General features: G+C 47.2%; 1 protein-coding gene across 4 annotated transcripts in view; it reads left to right on the forward strand.

The window, feature by feature from the left end:
* Positions 1-25,092, forward strand: part of ttn.1 (titin, tandem duplicate 1) — a 215,722-nt gene that overhangs the window by 41,584 nt on the left and 149,046 nt on the right. For all 4 annotated transcript variants that reach the window (XM_079253959.1, XM_079253960.1, XM_079253961.1 and 1 more), the window contains exons 29-36: positions 15,628-15,888; positions 16,185-16,326; positions 16,408-16,576; positions 16,668-16,899; positions 17,821-18,105; positions 18,190-18,309; positions 18,384-18,572; positions 22,151-22,195. In XM_079253959.1, coding sequence (XP_079110085.1) covers positions 15,628-15,888; positions 16,185-16,326; positions 16,408-16,576; positions 16,668-16,899; positions 17,821-18,105; positions 18,190-18,309; positions 18,384-18,572; positions 22,151-22,195 — 1,443 coding nt within the window. The remainder of the gene's footprint in view (positions 1-15,627; positions 15,889-16,184; positions 16,327-16,407; positions 16,577-16,667; positions 16,900-17,820; positions 18,106-18,189; positions 18,310-18,383; positions 18,573-22,150; positions 22,196-25,092) is intronic.

The following is a 25,092-nucleotide window of genomic DNA, read 5'->3' on the forward strand; positions in this document are numbered from 1 at the left end:
CTTTGAGACTCTAGGAACCACAAGTAAGCCTGCAGTCTGCGAACGAAGTACTCTGCTTGGTATATAAGGAACTATGAGGTCTTTGATATATAGTGGTGCCTGGTTGTGGAGGGCTTTATATGTAAGGAGAAGGATTTTAAATTCTATTCTAGATTCAACAGGCAGCCAATGAAGAGAGGCTAAAACTGGAGAAATATGATCTGTCCTGCTGGTTCTGGTCAGGACTCTGGCTGCAGAATTCTGGATCAGCTGAAGGGTTTTCAGGGCATATTTAGGACAGCCCAGTAATAGAGAGTTACAGTAATCTAGTCTCGAAGTAACAAAAGCATGAACCAGTTTTTCTGCATCACTCTGAGACAGAATGTCCCTAATTTTGGCTTTATTACGTAAATGAAAGAAGGCTGTTTTAGTAACCTGCTTAATATGTGGGCCAAAGGACAGGTCAGGGTCAAATATTACTCCAAGGTTTCTCACTGTAGCACTGGAAGCTAAAGTAATGCCATCCAGGTTCATTACAAAACCGGAAAATTTAGCTCTGAGTTTTCCAGATCCAACGAGAATTACTTCAGTCTTATCTGAGTTTAAGAGGAGAAAATTTCTAGACATCCAAGTCTTTATGTCTATGAGACAATTTTGTAGCCTATTGGGCTGATTTGTTTCATCTGGTTTAAAGGATAAGTATATCTGAGTATCATCTGCATAACAATGAAAGTTTATTCCATGCTGTCTAATAATTTTGCCTAAAGGGAGCATATATAGCGTGAAGAGTACTGGTCCAAGTACAGAACCTTGAGGAACTCCATGACTTACTGTAGTTTGGGAGGAGGACTTGTCATTTACATGAACAAACTGAAGTCTATCAGATAAATATGATTTAAACCAGCTTAACGCTGTACCTGTAATTCCAACCACCTGTTCTAGTCTCTGTAACAGAATGTTATGATCGACTGTATCAAATGCAGCACTAAGATCAAGCAAGATAAGTACGGACACAAGTCCTTTGTCTGAGGCCATAAGAAGGTCATTAGTAACTTTCACCAATGCCGTCTCAGTACTATGATGAGCTCTAAATCCTGACTGAAACTCCTCGCATAAATTATTTCTGCTCAGGTGGGCATGTAGCTGAGCTGAAACTATTTTCTCCAGAATTTTGGACATAAACGGGAGGTTAGATATAGGTCTATAATTTGCTATCACCTCTGGATCCAGAGATTGCTTTTTAAGTAAAGGCTTGATTACAGCAGTTTTAAATGATTGTGGTACATATCCTGTCACTAAAGACATATTGATAAGACTTAGTAGTGATGTATTAATTAAAGGGAAAATGTCCTTAAAGAGGCTCGTTGGGAGAGGGTCTAAGATACAGGTGGATGGTTTAGATGAAGCTATTATTTTAGTTAATTCAGAGGGTTGGACAGGACAGAAACTATTTAGACACAAGTCAGATCCTGGTTCTAAGGATGCTTCGGAGACCACAACAGGCTCAACATTATAGGTAGAAGGAAGAATATTGTGAATTTGATCTCTAATAGTGTCAATTTTATTCCTGAAAAAATACATGAAATCATCACAGCTAAGTGAGAAAGGAATACATGGCTCCACAGCGCTCCGGCTCCTAGTAAGCCTGGCTACAGTGCTGAAAAGAAACCGAGGGTTGTTTTTGTTTTCCTCTATCAATGATGAATAATAAGCTGTTCTTGCCATACGTAAGGCTTTTTTGTATACGATTAAACTTTCTTTCCAGGTTAAGCGAGACTCCTCTAGTCCTGATGAACGCCATCTGTTTTCCAAACGCCTTGATGCCTGTTTTAGAGCTCGAAGCTGGGAATTAAACCAGGGAGCCTTCATAATCTTACCTAATTTCTTCTTCTTTAGGGGAGCAACATTATCCAAGGTTGTACGCATTGAAGCTGTTATAGTATCAGCATGTTGATCAATCTGAGCAGGAGTAAGGCTTAAAGGGGGACTCTCAGTCATGCTAACACATGGTAGAGGGGAAAAAATTGATTCAATTGATTGTTTAAATTTTGTAATATTGTCTGATAAACATCTACTATAGTAGAATTTATTTTTGGTCAGTGAGTAATCAAATAAAGTGAATTCAAAGGTTAATAAGAAGTGATCGGACAAGACAGGGTTTTGAGGAAATACTTTGAGCTTATCAGTCTCAATACCAGATGTTAGAACCAGATCAAGAGTATGGCCATGAGAGTGAGTGGCTCCATGGACATTTTGTGAAAACCCAATTGAGTTTAGAATAGAGCTAAAGGAAATGTTTAAACTATCATTTTCATGGTCAACATGAATATTAAAATCACCTAGTACAATGACCTTATCAGTAGTCAGCACTAACTCAGACAAGAGATCAGAGAATTCGGTCAGAAACTCGGAGTAAGGTCCAGGTGGGCGATACACTAATGCTAAAAGCAGCGGTTTCTCTCAATTCCATTTTGGATGAGATAAATTTAATGTCAGGAATTCAAAGGATTTATAGTTAGTTTTGTGCTTAGGATTAATTAATAATTCTGACTGAAAAATAACTGCAACACCTCCTCCTCTGCCTGTAGTTCTAGGAATGTGAAAGTTTAAATAGTTAGCTGGCGTAGCTTCATTAATACTAACATAATCCTCTTGCTGTAACCAGGTTTCCGTAAGACACAATAAATCAATGTGGTGATCACCAATCAAGTCATTGACTAATAAACTTATTTGGGAGGGATCTGATATTCAGTAGGCCACACTTTATTGTCTTATTTTCAGATTTTATTAGATCCATTGTTTTTATTTTTATGAAGTTTTCACGATAAACCCCAGAAGTGTTTTTGTGTTGTTTAATTCTTACTGCTGGGGAGTTGTATAAGGTCGGAATGGGGTTTTGGGTGGGCGGCGGCAGGTGGGAAGCTGCAGAAAAGTGTGTAGGACTACAATTCTGCCTCCTGGTCCCAACCCTGAGTTGTCAATTTAGCTGACTAAAAAAAGAGTCCATATTGCTAGATAAGAGAGCGGCTCCATCCAACGTGGGATGGATGCCATCTCTCCTAATATCCCCACAGGGCTGCCAGGATCCGACCTATGGATTGCTATAAAACTGTTCTCCTGAACCATCTTTTTATTGCACAGAAGATGGATTTTATGTTCCTCACAGAGACATGGCTCCAAACTGGCGAGTTATTTCCATTTTCAGAACTCTTTCCTTGCGACTGCACTTCTCTGAGCACGCCTTGGGCCACCGGCAGAGATGGAGGGTTCATAAAACCAGTTGCACCTGCAGACAGGTGTCTGAAACCAGGATCAGGACAACCTGAAACAAGGATCAGGACGACCTGAAACCAGGATCAGGACAACTTGAAACCAGGATCAGGACGACCTGAAACCAGGACCAGGACGACCTGAAACCAGGATCAGGACAACCTGAAACCAGGATCAGGACAACCTGAAACCAGGATCAGGACAACCTGAAACCAGGATCAGGACAACTTGAAACCAGGATCAGGACAACCTGAAACCAGGATCAGGACAACCTGAAACCAAGATCATGACAACCGGAAACAAGGATCAGGACAACCTGAAACCAGGATCAGGACAACCTGAAACCAGGATCAGGACAACTTGAAACCAGGATCAGGACAACCTGAAACCAGGATCAGGACAACCTGAAACCAAGATCATGACAACCTGAAACAAGGATCAGGACGACCTGAAACCAGGATCAGGACAACTTGAAACCAGGATCAGGACAACTTGAAACCAGGATCAGGACAACCTGAAACCAGGATCAGGACAACCTGAAACCAAGATCGGGACAACCTGAAACAAGGATCAGGACAACCTGAAACCAAGATCAGGACAACCTGAAACCAGGATCAGGACGACCTGAAACCAATATCGGGACAACCTGAAACCAGGATCAGGACAACCTGAAACAAGGATCAGGACGACCTGAAACCAAGATCAGGACAACCTGAAACAAGGATCAGGACAACCTGAAACCAGGATCAGGACAACCTGAAACCAGGATCAGGACAACCTGAGGGGACAACCTGAAACCAAGATCGGGACTACCTGAAACCAAGATCAGGACAACCTGAAACCAATATCGGGACAACCTGAAACAAGGATCAGGACAACCTGAAACAAGGATCAGGACAACCTGAAACCAAGATCAGGACAACCTGAAACAAGGATCAGGACAACCTGAAACAAGGATCAGGACAACCTGAAACCAAGATCAGGACAACCTGAAACAAGGATCAGGACGACCTGAAACCAAGATCAGGACAACCTGAAACCAGGATCAGGACAACCTGAAACAAGGATCAGGACAACCTGAAACCAAGATCAGGACAACCTGAAACAAGGATCAGGACAACCTGAAACAAGGATCAGGACAACCTGAAACAAGGATCAGGACGACCTGAAACAAGGATCAGGATGACCTGAAACCAAGATCAGGACAACCTGAAACAAGGATCAGGACAACCTGAAACCAGGATCAGGACTGCCTGAAACCAGGATCAGGACAACCTGAAACAAAGATCAGGACAACCTGAAACAAGGATCAGGACAACCTGAAACCAGGATCAGGACAACCTGAAACCAGGATCAGGACAACCTGAAACCAAGATCAGGACAACCTGAAACCAAGATCAGGACAACCTGAAACCAAGATCAGGACAACCTGAAACCAAGATCAGGACAACCTGAAACCAAGATCAGGACAACCTGAAACCAGGATCAGGACAACCTGAAACAAGGATCAGGACAACCTGAAACCAAGATCAGGACAACCTGAAACCAGGATCAGGACAACCTGAAACCAGGATCAGGACAACCTGAAACCAAGATCAGGACAACCTGAAACCAGGATCAGGACAACCTGAAACCAAGATCAGGACAACCTGAAACCAAGATCGGGACAACCTGAAACCAGGATCGGGACAACCTGAAACCAAGATCGGGACAACCTGAAACCAAGATCGGGACAACCTGAAACCAAGATCGGGACAACCTGAAACAAGGATCAGGACAACCTGAAACAAGGATCAGGACAACCTGAAACCAAGATCAGGACAACCTGAAACCAAGATCAGGACGACCTGAAACAAAGATCAGGACGACCTGAAACAAAGATCAGGACGACCTGAAACAAAGATCAGGACGACCTGAAACAAAGATCAGGACGACCTGAAACCAGGATCAGGACGACCTGAAACCAGGATCAGGACAACCTGAAACCAGGATCAGGACAACCTGAAACCAAGATCAGGACGACCTGAAACCAGGATCAGGACAACCTGAAACCAAGATCAGGACGACCTGAAACCAAGATCAGGACGACCTGAAACCAAGATCAGGACGACCTGAAACCAAGATCAGGACGACCTGAAACCAAGGTCAGGACGACCTGAAACCAAGATCAGGACGACCTGAAACCAGGACCAGGACGACCTGAAACCAGGATCAGGACGACCTGAAACCAAGATCAGGACAACCTGAAACCAAGATCAGGACAACCTGAAACCAGGATCAGGACAACCTGAAACCAAGATCAGGACGACCTGAAACCAAGATCAGGACAACCTGAAACCAAGATCAGGACAACCTGAAACCAGGATCAGGACGACCTGAAACCAGGATCAGGACAACCTGAAACCAAGATCGGGACAACCTGAAACCAAGATCGGGACAACCTGAAACAAGGATCAGGACAACCTGAAACAAGGATCAGGACAACCTGAAACCAAGATCAGGACAACCTGAAACCAAGATCAGGACGACCTGAAACCAAGATCAGGACGACCTGAAACAAAGATCAGGACGACCTGAAACAAAGATCAGGACAACCTGAAACCAAGATCAGGACAACCTGAAACAAGGATCAGGACAACCTGAAACCAGGATCAGGACAACCTGAAACCAGGATCAGGACAACCTGAGGGGACAACCTGAAACCAAGATCGGGACTACCTGAAACCAAGATCAGGACAACCTGAAACCAATATCGGGACAACCTGAAACAAGGATCAGGACAACCTGAAACAAGGATCAGGACAACCTGAAACCAAGATCAGGACAACCTGAAACAAGGATCAGGACAACCTGAAACAAGGATCAGGACAACCTGAAACCAAGATCAGGACAACCTGAAACAAGGATCAGGACGACCTGAAACCAAGATCAGGACAACCTGAAACCAGGATCAGGACAACCTGAAACAAGGATCAGGACAACCTGAAACCAAGATCAGGACAACCTGAAACAAGGATCAGGACAACCTGAAACAAGGATCAGGACAACCTGAAACAAGGATCAGGACGACCTGAAACAAGGATCAGGATGACCTGAAACCAAGATCAGGACAACCTGAAACAAGGATCAGGACAACCTGAAACCAGGATCAGGACTGCCTGAAACCAGGATCAGGACGACCTGAAACCAAGATCAGGACAACCTGAAACCAAGATCAGGACAACCTGAAACAAGGATCAGGACAACCTGAAACCAGGATCAGGACAACCTGAAACCAGGATCAGGACGACCTGAAACCAGGATCAGGACAACCTGAAACCAAGATCAGGACAACCTGAAACCAAGATCGGGACCACCTGAAACCAGGATCGGGACAACCTGAAACCAGGATCGGGACAACCTGAAACAAGGATCAGGACGACCTGAAACAAGGATCAGGATGACCTGAAACCAAGATCAGGACAACCTGAAACCAAGATCAGGACGACCTGAAACCAGGATCAGGACAACCTGAAACCAAGATCAGGACGACCTGAAACCAAGATCAGGACGACCTGAAACCAAGATCAGGACGACCTGAAACCAAGATCGGGACAACCTGAAACCAAGATCGGGACAACCTGAAACAAGGATCAGGACAACCTGAAACAAGGATCAGGACAACCTGAAACCAAGATCAGGACGACCTGAAACCAAGATCAGGACGACCTGAAACCAAGATCAGGACGACCTGAAACCAGGATCGGGACAACCTGAAACCAAGATCGGGACAACCTGAAACCAAGATCGGGACAACCTGAAACCAAGATCGGGACAACCTGAAACAAGGATCAGGACAACCTGAAACAAGGATCAGGACAACCTGAAACCAAGATCAGGACAACCTGAAACCAAGATCAGGACGACCTGAAACAAACATCAGGACGACCTGAAACAAAGATCAGGACGACCTGAAACAAAGATCAGGACGACCTGAAACAAAGATCAGGACGACCTGAAACCAGGATCAGGACGACCTGAAACCAGGATCAGGACAACCTGAAACCAGGATCAGGACAACCTGAAACCAAGATCAGGACGACCTGAAACCAGGATCAGGACAACCTGAAACCAAGATCAGGACGACCTGAAACCAAGATCAGGACGACCTGAAACCAAGATCAGGACGACCTGAAACCAAGATCAGGACGACCTGAAACCAAGGTCAGGACGACCTGAAACCAAGATCAGGACGACCTGAAACCAGGACCAGGACGACCTGAAACCAGGATCAGGACGACCTGAAACCAAGATCAGGACAACCTGAAACCAAGATCAGGACAACCTGAAACCAGGATCAGGACAACCTGAAACCAAGATCAGGACGACCTGAAACCAAGATCAGGACAACCTGAAACCAAGATCAGGACAACCTGAAACCAGGATCAGGACGACCTGAAACCAGGATCAGGACAACCTGAAACCAAGATCGGGACAACCTGAAACCAAGATCGGGACAACCTGAAACAAGGATCAGGACAACCTGAAACAAGGATCAGGACAACCTGAAACCAAGATCAGGACAACCTGAAACCAAGATCAGGACGACCTGAAACCAAGATCAGGACGACCTGAAACAAAGATCAGGACGACCTGAAACAAAGATCAGGACAACCTGAAACCAAGATCAGGACAACCTGAAACCAGGATCAGGACGACCTGAAACCAGGATCAGGACAACCTGAAACCAAGATCAGGACAACCTGAAACCAAGATCGGGACCACCTGAAACCAGGATCGGGACAACCTGAAACCAGGATCGGGACAACCTGAAACCAAGATCGGGACAACCTGAAACCAAGATCGGGACAACCTGAAACAAGGATCGGGACAACCTGAAACAAGGATCGGGACAACCTGAAACAAGGATCAGGACAACCTGAAACCAAGATCAGGACAACCTGAAACCAAGATCAGGACGACCTGAAACCAAGATCAGGACGACCTGAAACCAAGATCAGGACGACCTGAAACCAAGATCAGGACAACCTGAAACCAAGATCAGGACGACCTGAAACCAAGATCGGGACAACCTGAAACCAGGATCAGGACAACCTGAAACAAGGATCAGGACGACCTGAAACAAGGATCAGGACGACCTGAAACAAGGATCAGGACAACCTGAAACCAAGATCAGGACAACCTGAAACCAAGATCAGGACGACCTGAAACCAAGATCAGGACAACCTGAAACCAAGATCAGGACGACCTGAAACCAAGATCGGGACAACCTGAAACCAGGATCAGGACAACCTGAAACAAGGATCAGGACAACCTGAAACAAGGATCAGGACAACCTGAAACCAAGATCAGGACAACCTGAAACCAAGATCAGGACGACCTGAAACAAAGATCAGGACGACCTGAAACCAAGATCAGGACGACCTGAAACAAAGATCAGGACGACCTGAAACAAAGATCAGGACGACCTGAAACCAGGATCAGGACAACCTGAAACCAGGATCAGGACAACCTGAAACCAAGATCAGGACGACCTGAAACCAGGATCAGGACGACCTGAAACCAAGATCAGGACGACCTGAAACCAAGATCAGGACGACCTGAAACCAAGATCAGGACGACCTGAAACCAAGATCAGGACGACCTGAAACCAGGACCAGGACGACCTGAAACCAGGATCAGGACGACCTGAAACCAAGATCAGGACAACCTGAAACCAGGATCAGGACAACCTGAAACCAAGATCAGGACGACCTGAAACCAAGATCAGGACAACCTGAAACCAGGATCAGGACGACCTGAAACCAGGATCAGGACGACCTGAAACAAGGATCAGGACGACCTGAAACCAGGATCAGGACAACTTGAAACCAGGATCAGGACAACTTGAAACCAAGATCAGGACAACCTGAAACCAAGATCAGGACAACCTGAAACCAAGATCAGGACAACCTGAAACAAGGATCAGGACAACCTGAAACCAAGATCAGGACAACCTGAAACAAAGATCAGGACGACCTGAAACAAAGATCAGGACGACCTGAAACAAAGATCAGGACGACCTGAAACAAAGATCAGGACGACCTGAAACCAGGATCATGACAACTTGAAACCAGGATCAGGACAACCTGAAACCAGGATCAGGACAACCTGAAACCAAGATCAGGACAACCGGAAACCAGGATCAGGACAACCGGAAACCAGGATCAGGACAACCTGAAACCAGGATCAGGACAATCTGAAACCAGGATCAGGACAACCTGAAACAAGGATCAGGACAACCTGAAACAAAGATCAGGACAACCTGAAACAAGGATCAGGACAACCTGAAACCAGGATCAGGACGACCTAAAACAAGGATCAGGACGACCTGAAACAAGGATCAGGACAACCTGAAACCAGGATCAGGACAACCTGAAACCAAGATCAGGATGACCTGAAACCAGGATCAGGATGACCTGAAACCAGGATCAGGACTGCCTGAAACCAGGATCAGGACAACCTGAAACCAAGATCAGGACAACCTGAAACCAGGATCAGGACAACCTGAAACAAGGATCAGGACAACCTGAAACAAGGATCAGGACAACCTGAAACAAGGATCAGGACAACCTGAAACAAGGATCAGGACAACCTGAAACAAGGATCAGGACAACCTGAAACCAAGATCAGGACAACCTGAAACAAGGATCAGGACAACCTGAAACAAGGATCAGGATGACCTGAAACCAAGATCAGGACGACCTGAAACAAGGATCAGGACGACCTGAAACAAGGATCAGGACAACCTGAAACCAAGATCAGGACAACCTGAAACCAAGATCAGGACAACCTGAAACCAAGATCAGGACAACCTGAAACCAAGATCAGGACAACCTGAAACCAAGATCAGGACAACCTGAAACAAGGATCAGGACAACCTGAAACAAGTATCAGGACAACCTGAAATAAAGATCAGGACAACCTGAAACAAGGATCAGGACGACCTGAAACAAGTATCAGGACGACCTGAAACAAGGATCAGGACAACCTGAAACAAGGATCAGGAAAACCTGAAACAAGGATCAGGATGACCTGAAACCAAGATCAGGACAACCTGAAACAAGGATCAGGACAACCTGAAACAAGGATCAGGACAACCTGAAACAAGGATCAGGACGACCTGAAACAAGGATCAGGACGACCTGAAACCAGGATCAGGACAACGTGAAACAAGGATCAGGACAACGTGAAACAAGGATCAGGACAACCTGAAACCAAGATCAGGACAACCTGAAACCAAGATCAGGACAACCTGAAACCAAGATCAGGACAACCTGAAACAAGGATCAGGACGACCTGAAACCAGGATCAGGACAACCTGAAACCAGGATCAGGACAACCTGAAACAAGGATCAGGACTGCCTGCAACCAGGATCAGGACTGCCTGAAACAAGGATCAGGACAACCTGAAACCAAGAACAGGACAACCTGAAACAAAGATCAGGACAACCTGAAACAAGGATCAGGACGACCTGAAACAAGGATCAGGACAACCTGAAACAAGGATCAGGACAACCTGAAACAAGGATCAGGACAACCTGAAACAAGGATCAGGATGACCTGAAACCAAGATCAGGACAACCTGAAACAAGGATCAGGACAACCTGAAACAAGGATCAGGATGACCTGAAACCAAGATCAGGACGACCTGAAACAAGGATCAGGACGACCTGAAACCAGGATCAGGACAACGTGAAACCAAGATCAGGACAACCTGAAACAAGGATCAGGACAACCTGAAACCAAGATCAGGACAACCTGAAACCAAGATCAGGACAACCTGAAACAAGGATCAGGACAACCTGAAACAAGGATCAGGACGACCTGAAACCAGGATCAGGACGACCTGAAACCAGGATCAGGACAACCTGAAACAAGGATCAGGACTGCCTGAAACCAGGATCAGGACTGCCTGAAACAAGGATCAGGACAACCTGAAACCAAGATCAGGACAACCTGAAACAAAGATCAGGACAACCTGAAACAAGGATCAGGACGACCTGAAACCAGGATCAGGACGACCTGAAACCAGGATCAGGACAACCTGAAACCAAGATCAGGACAACCTGAAACCAAGATCAGGACAACCTGAAACCAGGATCAGGACAACCTGAAACAAGGATCAGGACAACCTGAAACCAGGATCAGGACAACCTGAAACCAGGATCGGGACAACCTGAAACCAGGATCAGGACAACCTGAAACAAGGATCAGGACGACCTGAAACCAGGATCAGGACAACGTGAAACCAAGATCAGGACAACCTGAAACAAGGATCAGGACAACCTGAAACAAGGATCAGGACGACCTGAAACCAGGATCAGGACGACCTGAAACCAGGATCAGGACAACGTGAAACCAAGATCAGGACGACCTGAAACAAGGATCAGGACAACCTGAAACCAGGATCAGGACAACCTGAAACCAAGATCAGGATGACCTGAAACCAGGATCAGGATGACCTGAAACCAGGATCAGGACTGCCTGAAACCAGGATCAGGACAACCTGAAACCAAGATCAGGACAACCTGAAACCAGGATCAGGACAACCTGAAACAAGGATCAGGACAACCTGAAACAAGGATCAGGACAACCTGAAACAAGGATCAGGACAACCTGAAACAAGGATCAGGACAACCTGAAACAAGGATCAGGACAACCTGAAACCAAGATCAGGACAACCTGAAACAAGGATCAGGACAACCTGAAACAAGGATCAGGATGACCTGAAACCAAGATCAGGACGACCTGAAACAAGGATCAGGACGACCTGAAACAAGGATCAGGACAACCTGAAACCAAGATCAGGACAACCTGAAACCAAGATCAGGACAACCTGAAACCAAGATCAGGACAACCTGAAACCAAGATCAGGACAACCTGAAACCAAGATCAGGACAACCTGAAACAAGGATCAGGACAACCTGAAACAAGTATCAGGACAACCTGAAATAAAGATCAGGACAACCTGAAACAAGGATCAGGACGACCTGAAACAAGTATCAGGACGACCTGAAACAAGGATCAGGACAACCTGAAACAAGGATCAGGAAAACCTGAAACAAGGATCAGGATGACCTGAAACCAAGATCAGGACAACCTGAAACAAGGATCAGGACAACCTGAAACAAGGATCAGGACAACCTGAAACAAGGATCAGGACGACCTGAAACAAGGATCAGGACGACCTGAAACCAGGATCAGGACAACGTGAAACAAGGATCAGGACAACGTGAAACAAGGATCAGGACAACCTGAAACCAAGATCAGGACAACCTGAAACCAAGATCAGGACAACCTGAAACCAAGATCAGGACAACCTGAAACAAGGATCAGGACGACCTGAAACCAGGATCAGGACAACCTGAAACCAGGATCAGGACAACCTGAAACAAGGATCAGGACTGCCTGCAACCAGGATCAGGACTGCCTGAAACAAGGATCAGGACAACCTGAAACCAAGAACAGGACAACCTGAAACAAAGATCAGGACAACCTGAAACAAGGATCAGGACGACCTGAAACAAGGATCAGGACAACCTGAAACAAGGATCAGGACAACCTGAAACAAGGATCAGGACAACCTGAAACAAGGATCAGGATGACCTGAAACCAAGATCAGGACAACCTGAAACAAGGATCAGGACAACCTGAAACAAGGATCAGGATGACCTGAAACCAAGATCAGGACGACCTGAAACAAGGATCAGGACGACCTGAAACCAGGATCAGGACAACGTGAAACCAAGATCAGGACAACCTGAAACAAGGATCAGGACAACCTGAAACCAAGATCAGGACAACCTGAAACCAAGATCAGGACAACCTGAAACAAGGATCAGGACAACCTGAAACAAGGATCAGGACGACCTGAAACCAGGATCAGGACGACCTGAAACCAGGATCAGGACGACCTGAAACAAGGATCAGGACTGCCTGAAACCAGGATCAGGACTGCCTGAAACAAGGATCAGGACAACCTGAAACCAAGATCAGGACAACCTGAAACAAAGATCAGGACAACCTGAAACAAGGATCAGGACGACCTGAAACCAGGATCAGGACGACCTGAAACCAGGATCAGGACAACCTGAAACCAAGATCAGGACAACCTGAAACCAAGATCAGGACAACCTGAAACCAGGATCAGGACAACCTGAAACAAGGATCAGGACAACCTGAAACCAGGATCAGGACAACCTGAAACCAGGATCGGGACAACCTGAAACCAGGATCAGGACAACCTGAAACAAGGATCAGGACGACCTGAAACCAGGATCAGGACAACGTGAAACCAAGATCAGGACAACCTGAAACAAGGATCAGGACAACCTGAAACAAGGATCAGGACGACCTGAAACCAGGATCAGGACGACCTGAAACCAGGATCAGGACAACGTGAAACCAAGATCAGGACAACCTGAAACAAGGATCAGGACAACCTGAAACCAATATCGGGACAACCTGAAACAAGGATCAGGACAACCTGAAACAAGGATCAGGACGACCTGAAACCAGGATCAGGACGACCTGAAACAAGGATCAGGACAACCTGAAACAAGGATCAGGACGACCTGAAACAAGGATCAGGACAACCTGAAACCAGGATCAGGACGACCTGAAACCAGGATCAGGACAACCTGAAACCAAGATCAGGACAACCTGAAACAAAGATCAGGACAACCTGAAACAAAGATCAGGACAACCTGAAACAAAGATCAGGACAACCTGAAACCAGGATCAGGACGACCTGAAACCAGGATCAGGACGACCTGAAACAAGGATCAGGACGACCTGAAACCAAGATCAGGACAACCTGAAACCAAGATCAGGACAACCTGAAACCAGGATCAGGACAACCTGAAACAAGGATCAGGACAACCTGAAACCAGGATCGGGACAACCTGAAACCAGGATCGGGACAACCTGAAACCAGGATCAGGACAACCTGAAACAAGGATCAGGACAACCTGAAACAAGGATCAGGACAACCTGAAACCAAGATCAGGACAACCTGAAACCAAGATCAGGACAACCTGAAACAAGGATCAGGACGACCTGAAACAAGTATCAGGACAACCTGAAATAAAGATCAGGACAACCTGAAACAAGGATCAGGACGACCTGAAACAAGTATCAGGACGACCTGAAACAAGGATCAGGACAACCTGAAACAAGGATCAGGACAACCTGAAACAAGGATCAGGACGACCTGAAACCAGGATCAGGACAACCTGAAACCAAGATCGGGACAACCTGAAACAAGGATCAGGACAACCTGAAACCAGGATCGGGACAACCTGAAACCAAGATCGGGACAACCTGAAACAAGGATCAGGACGACCTGAAACCAGGATCAGGACAACCTGAAACCAGGATCAGGACAACCTGAAACAAGGATCAGGACTGCCTGAAACCAGGATCAGGACGACCTGAAACCAGGATCAGGACGACCTCAAACCAGGATCAGGACGACCTGAAACCAGGACCAGGACGACCTGAAACCAGGACCAGGACGACCTGAAACCAGGATCAGGACGACCTGAAACCAGGACCAGGACGACCTGAAACCAGGACCAGGACGACCTGAAACCAGGACCAGGACGACCTGAAACCAAGATCAGGACAACCTGAAACCAGGACCAGGACGACCTGAAACCAGGACCAGGACGACCTGAATCCAGGACCAGGACGACCTGAATCCAGGACCAGGACGACCTGAATCCAGGACCAGGACTAGAGGAGGCGGAGCTCCCGGACTGGAACGGCTTTATGTTCGCTGTTCAGGCCTCAGGTTCTCTGGAGCAGCTTGAGTCCCGTTTAAAAGCCCATTTCTTTTCCCTGGCATTTAAAACTGAACAGGATATCTCGGCTCATATTATTTGATTTATTTTTTATTTACTTATTTTATTTAGATGTCTACTGGCTTCATATATTTCTCTTACTTGGTTTTATTGTTGTTTATTCCTGTTTTAGTGTGTTTTACCTGCAGTCCTCATAGTATTTTAACCCGAGGATAGTTTTTATTCCTATCATTGGTGTGCATACTTTTAATTATATATATTACATATAACTAATATTAGAAATGAAAAGTTGAATTGAATGTCGAGATGTGAACCATTAACTACATACATCAGTCATCACTAATCAGGAAATACAATAAATTTAAGCGATCCGCGACTTCCTCTCCTTCATCGGACATATTTTCCGTTCAGTGGCCGACTTCACAGAGATTAATGACCAATAAACGGAATCGCCAAGTCCGATAAGGAGCCAGCTGGACCAGAGTTTTGTTAAAAGTTGTTTTTCCATCTTCTTTGGTTTTTTGTTTTCCAGCTATTCTGATCACAACGATGCTGGAGAACCTGAACGCTCAGGAGAAAGACACGGTCACGTTGGAGGTCAGCGTCAACTATGAAGGAATCGCCTACAGATGGCTGAAGAACGGCGTGGAGATCAAATCCACCGACCGATGCCAGGTTCGGTGCAAACAGCTGAGCCACACTCTGAGCATCAGGAACGTCCACTTTGGAGACAGCGCCGAGTACACCTTCATGGCTGGTTCAGCCGTCACCACCGCCAAGCTTTATGTGGAGGGTAAGACCTGCTTTTCTCTTCTAGACCAACCTCCAGTCCTGGAGGGACGGGATCCAGCAGGTCTTTGTTTCCCGCTACCAACGCACCTGATTCAAGTCAAATGGATCCAGCAGCTTCTTGTCAACCTGTTTATTCATTTCTGTCAGGTGTGTTGGAGCAGGGAGACAACTAAAAGCTGCTTACCGTCTCTGGAGGATCCAGTTTGACACCTGTGTTCTAGACTTTAAGAAAGGTCCAGGACATCCTGCTGAAGAAGCATCAACCAGTTTGTTTTTGTCTCTGTGTGCCTGCTGCAGCGCGAGTGGTGGAATTCACCAAACATCTGAAGGACCTGAAGATCACAGAGAAGAAAAGGGCAACATTTGAGTGTGAAGTCTCCGAGCCAAACATCCAGGTGATGTGGATGAAGGATGGCCAGGAGCTGGAGATGTCCGACAGGTAGGGCGGCTCTGATCGGGAGGAGGCTGTTGGATCTGTTCCACCGACATCATGACTTATTTCCTTCTGGGTTTCCTGCAGATACAAAATGACCTCAGACAAGTTTTTGCACCGTCTGGTTTTGCCATCAGTCCGTTTGTCTGATGTTGGCGAGTACACTGCCGTGGCCGGGTCCAGCATGTCCAAAGGTCACCTGGGGGTCGAAGGACGAGATGTGAAAATCTCAGAGCCCATGAGCAGGGAAATCACAGTGAGATTACATTTCATGGACACAAAGATGAACCACGACAAACAAAGATGCTCTGAGTTCCTCAGCTTCATCTTCTCACCCCATCATTCAGGTTGTTGAAAAACAAAGAGCCACCTTTGAGTTTGAGGTGAACGAGGACGACGTGGAGGGCCGCTGGCTCAGGAACGGCGTGGAGATCCAGTTCTCGGTGGAGGAGAGGTTCAACTACGCCACCATCAGGAAGCTGCACCGCCTCACCATCTCCGAGACCTTCAGGAGCGACGCCGGCGAGTACACCTTCATCGCTGGCAAGAACAGGAGCACCATGAACCTCCATGTCAGATGTAAGATGTCCAATGAGACGGGTCAGTTTGGACAGACCTGCTGGTTCACCATGAAACATGGAAGGTCTCCAGACCTTTGACTGGGACCAGAATCCCACTTTTAGTTCATAAAGATGAGACACGATGAACGTCCACAGGGTTTTAGGATTCTGGCTGGAAACAACCAAACCAATCATCACACTGTCCATCAGACACATCTGGGCCACTGCTGGCCCACTTTGGCTTGCTTGGTTAGGTTCTGGTGCAGGTCACATGTGGCTCTGAGCTGAATTGGGTGAAGATAGTCTTTATGGTCCAGATGTGGCCTGATGACAAGGTGGCTATGGGCCATGTGTGCTGGTTCTGTGGCTTAGTCCAACTGGCGAATCTGGATCAAAGAAAGCTGTGGACCGCAACTGGCCCCTGGTTTGGACCGCAACTGGCCCCTGGTTTGGACCGCAACTGGCCCCTGGTTTGGACCGCAACTGGCCCCTGGTTTGGACCGCAACTGGCCCCTGGTTTGGACCGCAACTGGCCCCTGGTTTGGACCGCAACTGGCCCCTGGTTTGGACCGCAACTGGCCCCTGGTTTGGACCGCAACTGGCCCCTGGTTTGGACCGCAACTGGTCCCTGGTTTGGACCGCAACTGGTCCCTGGTTTGGACCGCAACTGGCCCCTGGTTTGGACCGCAACTGGTCCCTGGTTTGGACCGCAACTGGTTTCTTTTACCTGAGTGACAGTATCACGTTTGTACCAGCAGAATTGTTTCTATTTAACAAAAGGTGAAAGATTTAAAGGAAAAAACTTTATTTGAAACAGTTTCATCATTGCTTTCCACACTGGTCGCTGTTGGCAACGACTGTTGAGTTCAGGGTCAAATGACCCTGCAGATGTTTCCTGAGGGATGTAAAAACTAACCCTACCTTCCTCTTGTCTGTTCAGTACCAGAACCACCTCAGATTGTGCGTCACATGCAGGCCCAAACGGCGATGTCGGGTCGGTCCGTCCGCTTCTCGGCACAGGTGAGCGGTCTCCCTCAGCCTCAGGTGTCCTGGTACAAAGACTCCCAGGTTCTTTCCACCAGCTACAAATGCAAGTTCCTCCACGATGGAGACGAGTACACGCTGCTGCTGCTTGAGGTCTTCCCTGAGGACGCCGCCGTCTACAGCTGCGAGGCCATGAATGACTACGGAGAGGCAGCCAGCTCTGCCCCCCTCACTGTGGAAGGTGCAGAGTAGTTTCACCCCCGGCTGTTTGCTGTTTGGTTTCAACCATTTAAACCTGATAAAATGTTATTTTTCTGTAATTCAGTTCCTGAAGTTGCTGAAACTGTGACTCGGGTCTCGGCTCCGGTCCTCATCACTCCCCTGAGAGACATGCTGGTCTCAGAAGGACAGCCTGCCCAGCTGCAGTGCGCTGTCTCTGGGGAAGGTACTGCGATGGCCACACCTACCTTCAGTCCTGTTTGAATGTTTCAGATGATCCTGACTTCACTGTGTCTTCAGATCTGCAGATTTCTTGGTTCTGTAATGACAGAGAGATCAGACAGTCGGACATCTTCAGAATGTCTCATTTCGATGAAACATGCCTGCTGGAGATTTCCAGAGTTCTCTATGCCCATGAGGGAGAGTACTCATGTATTGCATCAAATGCAGCAGGAACGGTCACATGCTCTGCTACTCTGAACATCGACGGTGAGTCCTGCAAACCTCCCTTCCTCGGTCAGATTAAGCCGGTACTTACTGCATGATCTGATGAACTCTCACAGCGTCTGTCTGCAGAGGTCCTAGAAGCCTCTGGTTGTTTATCAGCTATGTGGAGGAAGCCGTTCCATATCTGTTTCTATAGGAAGTCTCTGAGTATTTTCTCCCAAGTACGTTGATAAACTATTGAGGAAAGAAGTCTGGTTCAGAAGTGAAAAAGAGTTGATTGAACAGAGAAAAATGACAGAGTATCATAAATTGCATTTTGGAGAAGCCGTTCAGGGGTCTGATGGAGGGGTTCTAATCTGAATGAACATCCCGTTTAAGCCTTCATGTGGAAGACGTCAAACGTCTATCATAAATCTATGCTAGTTTAAACAATGTGGTTTGTTGTTACTTAAAGTTTAAGGTCAACCTGACCACTAAATGGTAATCTTCCCTGTTGGCCCTCAGCTATCTGACCCCCTCACAATAAACCCTCACCGTGGGGTGAGAGATATCAACCTGCTGCCAGATGTCTGAAGACAGACATCTCAGCGCTCCTACACATTATTTACGTTGGTAATGGTAAATATACTAGATAACTGGGCTAAGATTTTAAATTCATCGTGACCTCACAAAGCAGTAAACATTGATTAATATCTACTAATTATAAATGAGTACCTAAAGCTAGAATATGAAACTTCCACAACAGAACTTTACCTTTTGTGGTATATGTAGAAAAAAAATTATATGCCAAGAAGTTTGCTAAGATAAATTACAACCAGGCTAACACGCAACAACCTATCCAGTCAAACTGATCAATACTCCCTTCTGTGCATAAAAAAAAAAAAAAAAAAGTATTCAATCAAATTAGAGCAAATTATGAGAGGACGAATAATACAAAATAATACAGGCTCATACAACTTTAATAAAAATAAAAGACGGGCAGACCAAGCTAGCTTTATTCTGCTCCTGTATTTATGTCAAATTATCTGTAAAACTGAGCAGAAAAAACATGTAATCCTTCCTAACAAGAAATGCTTCTTCACACTGACCTGCAGCGGTTTTGTTCATTTATCCGACATCATGAAGAAAACAGCTGAAAACAAGCAGTTAGCTTTGTTTGAGACAAAGAATGTTCGCTAGAAAGAAAACTAAATAATCCCAAAGTTGCCAACCTGATGCGTTTTCAGGACCTGAAAAAAGTTTCGAACCTGATCAATTACAAATAAAACATGAGAAAATGAGGATTTTAGTGACTTTGTGCAAATTATGGCCTCTTTTAATAAAAATGTGTTTTTTACAAAAACGGCTTATATGCTAGCTAGCAAGGTGTGAAAGCTGAAGCTGAAGCCCAGTGAAAGCGTGTAGCTCCCCCCGGTACGGAAGCTAACTCGTATCCAGATAACGCTCTAGCCGTTGGCCATGTTTCCTCGTCAAACCTTAAAACCAGAGGATCACCAGACCTTTAAAGGTGGAATTAGGTTTTTCTTACTTTCCTTTAAATTCTCTCTGAGATCATTTTGATTTAAACTAATAAAACGTGTGTTTGTGCTATCGGCTGTAGATTAACTCTGATGTCAGATTCTCTCTTCATTCTGGTTATAAGCTGCATGCTGGGTTCCTGTTTCTGGATGTTTCCTGGGAGTTTCCCTTCTATAAACATCCTCTTGCAAGTTTATTCTCATGCATGACGTCTTCTCTTCCTACACAACATTTAACAGCCTTTTTCATTTGATGAGCCTCTGTATCGGAGCAATACAGCATGGCCAAAGCTGCAGAAATGCAGCTTTCTGGACTCCTCACACGCCAGCACGGACATGAGCCCCATCTTTTTTTTATTTTAAATTCTGACTCCGGTCAAACTTGCATGATTGTCAGCGGAAACCAACCTCCGTCCACCTCTTCACTGATCACATCTGATGCTCAAGGCTTCAACCAAACTGCACAAATAACCTGGAGACATCACCAGGATGATGATGATGTGTTGACCTGTCTTCTATTCTGTCTTACTGCCCAGATGAAAAAGCCTTAGCTAGCGTGTCAAGCACTGGGGCTGAGACTAAGCTAAGTCAGAGCCTGGAGGCTCAGGCGGAGGGTTTCAGCTCTGTGTCGGAGCGTGTTGACTTTACTGGGACTGTCTCTGAGTCCTCCATGTCCTGGCGGATGGTTGAGATTCAGATGGAGATGAGCTCTGGCAGCGGGCCCAGGCTGTTGATGGAGATGAGCGACATACGAGTGAAGAGCGGTGAGATGGCTGAGTTCAGCTGCTCGTTCCACGGGAAGCCCTTCACCAGGGTGGTATGGGATCATGACGGCCAGAGCCTGGTGTACACCGAGCGGGTGAGGAGCTCTCAGAGCGGGGGCTTCTTGTCCCTGCTCATCCAGGATGTTGGTGTGGCGGACCAGGGAACGTACCGCTGCACAGCCGCTAACCAACATGGTCAGAACAGCTCTGCTGCCCGGCTCATTGTGCAAGGTGGTGAATCTCATTTTCCTCATTCTGGTCCATCCCACATCTCCACCTGCTCCCCCTGCTTCTGACCCCCTCCCTCATGATTTAACACCTCCTCCCAGTATATGTAACCTGTTAGCGTGTAATGAAATAACACATTTAGCTGATAGAAGCTGTCCGCTAGCCTCACCTCGCTAACCCCATCCTCCATTCTACTCACCCCGTAGTGCTTACACCCGTAGCCTTTTCTCTCTGACCTCTAATTACTCTCCATAACTTTATTCTCACTCAGCTAAAGAAGCAAACCTCAAAGCAGAGACCCTCATTCCCAGCGATTCTGTACGTAAAGTGTCTCAGGCCGACAGAAAGGCCCCTAGAGGTCCTCCTGATCAAGACAAGCAGGACTCACTGGAGAAGTCGGGATCTTTGCCGAACTCTTCCCAGAGACCTTTCAGCCTCATCAGCCAGCTGTATTTCCCTGATGTCGCGCCGTATGACCAGCGAGCTCGTCTGTCCAGCTCGCCCGACTTCCGGATCAAACTCCCGCCTGAGCTGCTGGTCAGACACGGAGACGGCAGCCCCCTGTGTTGCGTTATGAAGGGGCTTCCCGCTCCGTTCATCATCTGGCTTTACAACCGTTTGAATATCCAGGAATCTGTGTGGTATTCTCTGAAACAAAACGGCCCCCTGAGGCGTAAAAACCTTGATAACAGACCTGGACCAGGAGGCTCTTACTCTTGCAAAACTATAAACTCAGCCGGGGATGCTGAGAGCAAGACGGTGATGAAAGGTTGGCATCTGCATGCTTTCGGTCATCTCACTCGCCTGGGCGTAGTTTGGCCCCCCACTCATCCACACTGCTTCCACCTTCCATCAGAAGCATACTCCTTCACAGGGCGACTCAGACTGGCTGCAGGCTTTCACCTGCTTTCTGAGCCGCCTCCTTTGTGTCCAACACTGACTAAAACACAGATATGCAGAGGAACACAGAGCATTTCAGGTTCTGCACGCTAAAACAAGGAGGCATGCTGCAGAGCAGACGGATGACATGATGCACGAGCCGTCACTGATCCTAACTATGAAAGCAGCAGCTTGGGTGATTTTAACTTGAAAAACATCTGTGTCTCTACAGTCACCGAAGCAGAGGAGAAACCCACCATTCAGGAAGAAGTTACAGGTAAATATCCAGTTCCTGGTGTTCCCTGGCTTCAGGTTGGACTGCTGGGAGACGTTTGGGTTGGCTTTGGATCATTTCCAGCCCTTTGGGATGTGAAGGAGCCAATAAATGTGATTTTTAATAGAAACTTTGTAGATTAAGATTAATTTATTGGTTTGTTTAGCTGTGGAGACACATTTTGGCCAAATCAGGACTAGTTTTGGCACACTTATGGCCCAGAAGAGGCCCAGACAGGAGGAATGGGCCTGGGTGGAAATTACAGAAGGTTATTGTGGGTCAGTCTGCAGAAGTAGGCCAAACCTTTCCTGCTAGCTCACATGATAAACCAGGAGGACGTAGCTGAAGCGGAAGTTAGTTATGTTCCATGTGAGGCCGCTGAATTTAACGTCATCATGTGAAAATCTTTTATGAGCCGCTTGTCTTGTGACCTGACGGTCTGCGGTTCGAGTCCCTGCTGCACCCCGTGGGGCCACGGCTGTTCTCCAAGGGCCTGTCCAGGATAAAACTAGACGGTTGCATCATGAAGGGCATCCAGCATACATAAACATGTGGCACTTCCTCTGAGCGGTGGCGAGCGCATCGACACGAGGGCGTCTTCCTGCTCTGCACCGTAGTCAGGACCATACATCAACCAGAGAAACACATTAAAGACTGATGTTAGGTTGTAGGTGGTGATGATGATGTCATTACTGTTTTATAATAAAAAGACTGAGTTAGTTTTTATTTCGTATTAAATAAAACCAAACGCAGTTGTTCATGTGATACAATTTCTAAATAATACGTAGACGATTTATGTCATAAAAAGTTCTGCAGTTCAGCGCGTTTAGATGTTTTACCTTTGCAGTTTTCAGGAGCTCCTTCAGCCTCCCATCCTTTATTTCCATGTTTCTCTAATCATTTATTGCATGCTTTCCACAGTTATTAGCTCCAAACCAGTTTGGAAACATCAAGGGTATAAATGTGCAGTTTATCCTGATGTTTATCTTCCCACGCCAGCAGGGGGCTCTGTTCCACCCACCCTGCTGGATGTTCATGTCTGTGGGTGTCGGGTTGCCAGAGGTTTGGCATTAACTGATGCAAATGTGGAAAATTTGCTGTATTTTCAGTGCAGCTGACTCTGACTTGTCATCATTCTGCTCAGCCTTCACCAGCTCAACCATTGTGGCGGAGGAGAGCCAGGAGTCGCACGTCGGTTTACAACGACCAGACAAAACCAGAACACTTGAACTCGAACCAGAAACCAAACGTTCCTCCAGCCCTGTGGAGAGAAAAAAAGAAAAACCAGTTTTCCTCAGCAAACTTTCTCCTGCAGCCGCGACTATCGGAGAAATCGCAGTCTTTACCGTCCGGGTGTCTGGATTCCCCGAACCCACCGTCCAATGGTTCCACAACGGGCTGAGCGTGACCAGTTCGTCTCAGTTCACCTTCATTCGTGAACAGGACGAGTACAGTTTAGTCATTAACACAGTTCAGAGGCAGTCTAAGGGGGAATACTCCTGCACGGTCAGTAACCGGTTCGGCCAGTCGAGCTGTAGGTCTTATCTTCACGTTCAGCTGGAGGATCAGGGAGGCAGGAGGGCATCTAAAGCCACCGGAAACCCTCCAAAGTTTACAAAAACTGTACAGTGTGTTCAGGTTTCAGAGGGGGGTCAGTGCTCCTTCAGGTACCAGGTGACCGGAGATCCACTCCCAGAGGTGGAGTGGCTGAAAGGCAGCTTCCAAATCCAGCCTGGTGGTTTCTGCAACATGGTGAACAACCCAGACGGATCGGGTTTCATGAGCATTGAAGGTGTCAAACAGGAGCACGGTGGCGTGTACACCTGTAAGGCCTCCAACCGACATGGAGAAGACCTATGTAGCGCCCAGCTGCTCGTGTTTAGCCAGAAAGATCAGGAGGAACACACAGCAGTTCAGAAGAGTATGGGCTTGGCAATATCAATGACTGAGGAGAGCTCAGAATCCAGATTACAGCAGGAAAGAAGCCGGTCAGATCAGATGATTTATACCATCGGCACCGAAGACCGGCGGATCATTCCCAGCGAGGAGGTGGGAACCCTCCGAGAGCTGGACATCTTCGCTGCCACCCTGCATTGCCAGCAGGTCACCCAGCAGGCAGCGGTCCTGCACTCCCACCAGGTCCAGGAGAGGGTTTCTTTGGGTCCGGCCACGCCGTCTCAGGTCTCGGCCATTCCCACCACGCAGCTTCATGTGGCCTCGTTCCTCTCCTCGGTCGAGGAGACGGCAAAAATCACGGAGCAGCACTCCGACCGAATCCTCAGCCCGGACTTAGTCCAGCTCCAGTTAACCAAAGAGCAGCCGTCCAAGATCCTGTCGGCCACATCCAAGGAGGTCCTGTCCCTCACCACCCTGAGAGCCCAGGCCTTGACGGACCCGACTCCAGAGCTCACTCAGACCAGGACCGAGCCCAGGCAACTCATCAGCACCCACCAGGCAGAATCTGTTTTATTCCTCTCCCATGAACCGTCAGGCACCATACGCAGACCAGAGGAGGAAACCGGTTTCAGAGTCACAGAAGGGGTTAAGATCTTGTACTCGGCTCAGTCTGCAGGACAGCTGCTGCTCACAGGAACAAGGTCCCAGCCTCTGCCAGCTCTAGACCCTGCCATCACACCACAAGTAGACGAAGAACAGCCTGAACCTGTCCTAGCGGCGCTAACTGAAACCAGACTGACTTTAACCAAAGAGCAGGACTTTCAGATCCAGAAACCAGAGCAGCAAAGACTCCAGCCATGCAAAGACCGAGTCCGTCTATCCACTGCAACCACCGAGGAAAAGTACCAGGTCCAGGCCGAGCAGACGGGACCGGTGATGCCTTTAGGATCTGCTGTGTGTCTGCAGCCTCAGCAGGAGGAAGAACAAGCTGTCAGCCTGCAGGT

The sequence above is a fragment of the Telmatherina bonti genome (genome assembly GCF_933228915.1).
Source record: "Telmatherina bonti genome assembly, chromosome: 15".
In the NCBI taxonomy this organism is placed as follows: Eukaryota; Metazoa; Chordata; class Actinopteri; order Atheriniformes; family Telmatherinidae; genus Telmatherina; species Telmatherina bonti.